A 7,109-nucleotide genomic window follows, 5' to 3' on the forward strand; every position below is an offset into this window, starting at 1 on the left:
TTTCTTTGTTGCTTGGTGAGTCTGATTTCAGGAATTGGGTGCTGCTGTTATGCTAGAACTGGGCCGCTGCTGGTTTAATGAAAATGCATGGATGTGGGCTTAAGTGAAACGGTGAGTTTTGGGTGTTGCAGCTGATTGGGGGTCTGAGATTTGTGAGTCATTTTGGAAAAAACAAAGGAAGCCCTCGAGCATTTGAAAAAGAGAAAACCAAACCCTTTGAGAGCTAGGGCAGAGAAAGGAAGAAGAGCTCCATAGTTGGTCCGATCCTGCCCATAGAAGGAGAGCTGAACGGAGCTAGCTGGCATGTGACCGAAAGGGGAAGCTCGAATCAATGAAGAGGTTGATCGGAGGGCTTAAACAAAATGATGAACAGTGGCCGCTGGATCAAGAAGAAGAGTAGTGAGCAAGTTTTTCCCTTTTCCCTCTTTCGTTTTCTTTGTTTTTCTGACCCTATAAAAAGGGCTTTCACTATGTAAATAGATGGGAGAACACTTCTTCATATACTTTTGAGATACACTCTCTGTTCATAGTTCTAAGCTCTTTAGGTTAGGGTTCCTTTCCGCTTTCGTAGAAGTAGAGTTCTCGACTTTTGGATTTTGTTGAGACGATCGCGAGGGTGACAGGCCACGAGAGTCTTGGTGATTTCCGGTAGTTTGTAAAATTTTCTTTTCATGTTAATAAAGTTGAGTTTTGTGTTCTTGTTCTGTTCTTGTTTACGTTTCGATTTTATTCTTTGTTTTTGATTTCTGTACTTGTTATGTGTTTAGAAAATGATTTGGATTCTGCAACTCTGCACTTCTATGGTTCCGTTTGGAATTAAATGTCTCCGTAGTGAGCATTCTTCATCGAGATGTCTTCTCGAGACAGAGAACAGTCCAATGCATAAAAATTGATTCAAATATGTGTTTCTTGAATTTGTTTGTGCATTTTAGATTGATGAATAGGTTAATGAACATTGATTGGAAAAATTAGTGGAAAGAGTCAATTTAAAGTTCTAAAATATGACTTAGAATATCCTGTATTGGAATTCATATTATCAGGATGTCTTCCTGAGAGCTCTAAGCACTCTTTTATTCATATCAATGTACATTCACCTATGAAATCAATTCTGTCTTTGCTTTCGATAGTGATAGTTGAAGTTCAGTTTGAGTTTTGATGTTCCAGTTGTTCACTTTGAGTATTTTAGAATTTATGATGTGCTTTACTTCTGTTTCAGTCTTTACATTCTTGTTGATATGATGCTTTTCAATCTTGAGTTTTAAGTTCTTTTCAATTTGGTTTTATTTCTGATTTTTTTTCCAGTTTTAGTATATAGGTTTTGTTTTGGATATAAATAGGTTTAATCTCTTCATTACTTTAGTTTAGGTTTTATTTCTTTATTTTCTTCCTTCTTTTATTTTAAAACAGATTTCGCTTTTCCTAATTTTTTTATTTCTTTGTTTTCATTTTAAACGTCCCCACCTGTTTAGTAGTAGTTAGTAAGTAAATAATTAGTAAATAAATACAAGACTTAACTCTACATTTTAAAACTTAATTTTGTTGAGTCCTAGGATTGATTCTCTGGTTGTCCTATACTACATTAGTGGGGACCAGATTTTGTTCTGTTTTTGCGCGACGAAAAGCAGTTTAACAAATGGCGCCGTTGCCGGGGACTCGGCGAGTTAAGTTTTAGAGTGTTAGGTTAGTCTTGTTTAGGTTTGTTTTCTTGATTTTATTTCTGTTTTGTGTTCATATCTTTTCCTTTTTAGTTTAGGATCTGTTTGTTCTGTTTTCATTTTTGTATATTAGGATCTGTTCTGCAGAGTAGAAATTGTGAATATAGCTTGTATGGCTTTTCTTTTCTTTCAATTCTTTTGTTGAATTCTGTGATAGAGGCTTTATTGGTCTGATTGGTTTTTATCTTGTGAGCAATTGGTAAGCATGGATCACTCCTCTGCATATGGTAATTTCCCTTTCCCTTACAATGCTCCACCACAAAGATTTAACATGTTCTTTGAGCCTGTTGCTGAGGAATTGTTGCAGCCAATCAATCAAGATTTCCAGCAGCAACCACCACTTTGTTTTCAACCATATGGTGAGCAGCAACCCTGGATTATGCAGCAGCAGCTGCCACATTCATATTGGCACCAGTATGCTGAACCAGGGCTGGAGGAATTGCAATCAGTACAGCCATGGCAGGATCAATTATGTGATCAGCAGCAGGGGATTCCAGCATATGAACTTCAAGGACTAACCAATCAAGTGGCAGAGTTAGTAGCTGTAGTCAACAAGTTGACTGGGAGAGTTGAAAAGGAGAAAGAGGCAGCAACCAATGAAGCACCACTGATGGTAGCTGCTGCCGTAGAGTTTCAAGAGATTAAGTGTCCAACCACCTCTGTAACTGTATACTCTAATCCTTCTTTCAATGAAAATGTGTATTATGATGGTGATAGTACTGAACCTCATTCTTGTTTCAATGAAATTGATTGTACTGCTGATTTAAAAGTTGAATCTGCTGAACTGGAAGTACAAACTGATTTCAGAAAGTCCAAAGAGTATTTGAAAAAAATGAGGGAAGCTGCTGACCATGTTTTGGTGCTTCAGTACTATGAAATGGATTTTGATGCTGATGTGTGTGAGCCTGAAAATGATTTCAATGTGTTTGATCATATGCATGATGTGCCTGTAGAAGTTGTTGATTTTAGTCCTTGCTTTGATCATTCTAATATCATAAAATTAGCATTTTCCATTGATAGAGTTCATATACCTGCATCTACTGTTTTTTATGATTGCACAGATTTAAATGCACTTCTTGATGATGAATCAGATGCTCATGATGATAGATATGTAGTTTTTGATGATGTGAAAGTTGATATGGTTGATTTTGAAAATGCTTGTGCTGATTTAGGATTAGAACTTGAACTTGAGTTTGCTGGGTTCTTAAACTCTTTAGAACTGAGTAATGAAAAACTCACTGGTTGTACATGCCTTGGGGGTGGTTGTGAAATTTGTGAAGAAATCAGTTCTGCCATATGTTCTGCTTCTAACTATTTTGCAGGTGCCAAGGAAGAGATCATTATGTTCAAGCTGGATGGAAATGACCCTGATGAGGTAGCTAGTGATCAGAGAACACAGGTTTATTCTGAACTTAGCATTCCCATAGAGTTCTCTAAGGTTCAATATGAATTTAATGCTTTGGATCTGTTTAAAGTTGAACCCATAGAACCTACTCTAGATTATGTTCCTGTTATGCCTGCACACACTCATATTTTAGATTCAGCCTTTTCCATTGAAAATATTGACATGCCTTATGCTGTTTCAGAGTTATGCACTGGTTTTGACATTATTCCAGTTGATGATAGCTTCACAGTAGGTGTTCATTTAGCTGCTGATTTGATAGATGCTAGTGAGGTCATTTTTGAGGAACTAGTCCAGGTTGAATCTGACTTTAATCCTTCTACTGGTATAGCTGAAATGCACACTCGTTTTCATGTCTTGCATGCTTTACCTGATGTGCCTGATACTTCTAAGCATTTTAAATTGCTTGATGAAATTTCTGTTGTGCATAATGTAAAGATACCTACTGATAGGTGCTCTGAATTTAAGTCATTGTTTTCTGATAACTTGTTTGAGAACCTGCTGAATGACTGTAATGTAAATACACAGGTTATGATGGAGACACATGCTGACTTCGAATTCAGTGATGGCATTGCAGAATTGAACAAAGAGGAAGCTGCAGAGACAAAGGCAACCCTGGTGGAGGCAATAGATGGTGTCAATATTGCTAAAGGAGTCTTGAACGTGCAGAAGCAATTGAAAAATTTGAATGGAGAACCGCAGTTACTGCAACAAATGCCTAAGCAGGAGAACTTCAATGCAGCCATGGAGACAATACACAAAGGAGCTGAGCACAATGGAGAAAATCCAATAAGCTCTTTCTTTTCCCTTCTTTTAAATAGTAGTTACAGATCTTTTATAGTAGTTTACATAGCTTTAAGTAGCATAATAAATAGTAGGATAGATAATATGTTGTTTTTCATAAAAATAAAACGAATTAACTTTGATTTGTGGCCAATCTGAATAAGTTCTTTTCCTCTTTAGTTTTATAGTTTTACTTTTAAGTCTTGTTTCTATTCTTGTTCAGTTGTTGTTCTTTTTGTGTTTTTCAGTTTCTATTCTTGTACATATTTGTTGCTGTTTGATTTGAGTATGTTTTTGTTGATTAGAAAACCTTACTCACTCACACATTGAGGGCAATGTGCCTCTTAAGTGTGGGGGTGAGGGGTTGTAGTTAAAATTTTTGCTTTTACTTTGATAGATGTGTTTAGTATCTGTTTTAGTAATAAAATAGGGGTATTTTTTTTTCTGAACTGTTTTTCTCTTAGTTTAGGTCTGGTTTAGTTTTAAATACCTAGAGTAGTTTCCCATTCTTGTTTTAGTCTGTAAATACTTACTTTTGTTACTGATCTATTTTAGTTTAGTTTTTAGCTTTGTTGTTAATAGTTCTTTAGGTTTTTACAGTTCATTCATTTTCTGGTTTATGTTGTTTTAGCTTAGGTTCTTTTACTGTTTTTTAATCTGTTTTAGAACTTCTTTTAGGTCCCTTTTCTGTGCCTATTTCTATTATTTTTGTCTTCCTTATGCTAGTTTCTTGCTCTGTTTTAGTTCTTCATTAGTTTCTATTCTTCATTCTATTTTCATGCTTTGTTTCAAGTTTCAATTAGGATTTTCTTTTCATAATTAGTTTCTATTTTCTTTCTGCTACTGTTTGTAAAATTTTCTGAATTTAGTTTGTCAATACTTAGTTTTTTATGCTTTTAGAATATGTTTTAGGCTGTAGGATTAGACTTTATTTTTGCTTATAGTTTCTGTAATTAGAATTCATATTAGAATTTCCTTTCTCTGCTTATATTCTTGCCTTCTATTTCACGAATTAGATACTCTTTAATTTCTGTTTTACCATTTGTTTCAGTTTTATTTTACCTTATAGGTTCTGTTCTGAGATTTTAATTTCTGAGTCCTGTTCTGGTTTTCAGTAATTTTCTAGGATCTTTTCCATTCATTGTTACTGTTATGATTTTCTTAGTTTTTTTTTCTCTTTTAAATTCGAGTCTGTTTTAGTTTAGCTAGGTTCAGAGTTAACTCTTTGATTGTTTTTTCCTTTTACTGTCTTTCTGTTCTAGAAGTGTTTTAGATGGGAGTTGGTTTAGGTTATGTTTAGAGTTCTTTCTTTCTTCTTTTGCTGTTTTCTTTCCAGGCTTGTAATTAGGATTTGTTAGCTTAATATCATTCTGCTTTAGATGTCTCTTTTGCTGTTTTACTTTGTAGAGCTTTAGTTGAGATTCTTTCTGGTTGCATTCTGTTTAGTTTTAGTTTGTCTAGGTTGTAAATAGCTTTAGGTAATGTTGTGCAGGTATTTCTAAATTCTATCACAATTTACTTAATTCTTTGCTGATTTACTTAACTTCTTAGCTTTATTTCTTTAAGATAGATTGCCAATAGTGTCTTTAGCTCTAGATTTGAGTAGATGTAGCTCTAGCAGTAGTTTTTGCAGTTAGTTCAGACTAAATAATCAGTTTTTGCATGATAGAGAGTAGCAATTCCATTTTCGACAAATCTTTAACCCTGGAGAGTTTTGGGCCAATTTTTTCTTTCTAGTGTGAATGCATGCATGTATAGTCATAGTTCTGATTTTGTATTAATTCTCTTTGAGTGTGCTTGATCTTGGTAGAACTTTAGAGATGATCTAGGCCTTCTTTCTTCTTCCCATTCACATTTCTTTCCATTGTACCCTCATTTGAGCCTTAGCCTTTTCTTTGTTTTCCATCCATTACAAACCTTTCCCCCAATCATACACATAAAACCTTGAGAGATTTGTGAGAAGTAAGGAGAATTTAGAACTCAGAAAGCAGAAAAAGAGTGAGGCCAGAGGTGAAGTTGAGAAGAAAAAAAAAAGAGCTCTAAAAAGAGAAAAATCTGATCTGAAAAAGAGAAGAAAAAGGTCTGGAAAAGAGAAAAAGAGAAAATTGATTGAGAAAAAGACCTGAAAAAAAAAAAAGAGATTCTGGCCAAGAAAAGAATGCAATACCTGCAGTGAGTTCTAGTTGTCCTCTCTTTCACATTTCTCTTATCCATTCCAGTTTCTGCTTTTATTTCCCATACATCTAGCCTTTCCATTCTCCATTACATTACAAGCCATGAAAGTCCTAGTGACCTAGAGTTATCTTGATTCAAGCAGTGTCAATTAGAGTTTTTCCAAAGTTAAGAATTGTGGTCTATCATGTTATGTGGAGTGAAACACAGGCTGACCTAAAACACTTGAGTGATTTGAGAGAAACACTTTATCCTGTGAGGTTGAACTTGGGCTGCTACTTCTCTGAATTGTAATTTTCTGCTTGTTTTTGGTTGAATTTAACTGTTATTTACTTGCTAGAGTTACTGAAACTTAGATTTAGAGTTGGTCATTCTGTTTGTGCAGTTCTTATTAGAGAAAAATAGCTGGTAGTTGTGTAATTAGCAGAGTTGAGTTTAATTGTGATAGAGTCCAGTGTTCCTAGTTATGTGTTTAGTCTTTTCCTTTGTAGATTGAGTTTTTCTTTTCCTTTTGTCTTTCTTGTTTGCCCCTGCCCAGGAGGGCAGTTGTCTAAGTGTGGAGGTGTGATAACACTCTAGATTTACATATTTTTCTACGTTAAAAATCTTTTCTTAGAATTATTTTCTTTTTAATTGTTTAGAATTAGGCTAGTTTTAGGTTTTTCTTTGAATTCTTTAGTTTTGTAGAAATTTAGTTAAAATTAGATTTTTAGATACAATTTTTAGTTTTTGTTAATAATTAGAAAATTAATATTTTTTTTAGAAAATTTTTTGATAAAAATTCTTTTCTTTTATTTGTTAATTTTTCTTTTCTTTCTTTAATTTCTGATAAATTTTTCTTTGTTGCTTGGTGAGTCTGATTTCAGGAATTGGGTGCTGCTGTTATGCTAGAACTGGGCCGCTGCTGGTTTAATGAAAATGCATGGATGTGGGCTTAAGTGAAACGGTGAGTTTTGGGTGCTGCAGCTGATTGGGGGTCTGAGATTTGTGAGTCATTTTGGAAAAAACAAAGGAAGCCCTCGAGCATTTGAAAAAGA

At 34.5% G+C, this 7,109-nt stretch overlaps 1 protein-coding gene across 1 annotated transcript; it reads left to right on the forward strand.

Annotated features, from left to right (window-relative positions):
* The first annotated feature begins 2,451 nt into the window (after positions 1-2,451).
* LOC148205037 (uncharacterized) lies at positions 2,452-4,352 on the forward strand. Its single transcript, XM_088109723.1, has one exon. The coding sequence runs from the start codon at positions 2,548-2,550 to the stop codon at positions 4,057-4,059; it is 1,512 nt and encodes a 503-aa protein (XP_087965849.1). The 5' UTR covers positions 2,452-2,547; the 3' UTR covers positions 4,060-4,352.
* Positions 4,353-7,109: the final 2,757 nt, after the last annotated feature.

This window comes from Vigna umbellata, chromosome 1, assembly GCF_029865625.1.
Source record: "Vigna umbellata cultivar VRB3 chromosome 1, Vumbellata_1.0, whole genome shotgun sequence".
In the NCBI taxonomy this organism is placed as follows: domain Eukaryota; kingdom Viridiplantae; phylum Streptophyta; class Magnoliopsida; order Fabales; family Fabaceae; genus Vigna; species Vigna umbellata.

What these genes read in the sequence shown, in the direction of transcription:
- LOC148205037 (XM_088109723.1), top strand. Translation starts at nt 2,548, where the DNA reads ATGAGGGAAGCTGCTGACCATGTTTTGGTGCTTCAGTACTATGAAATG.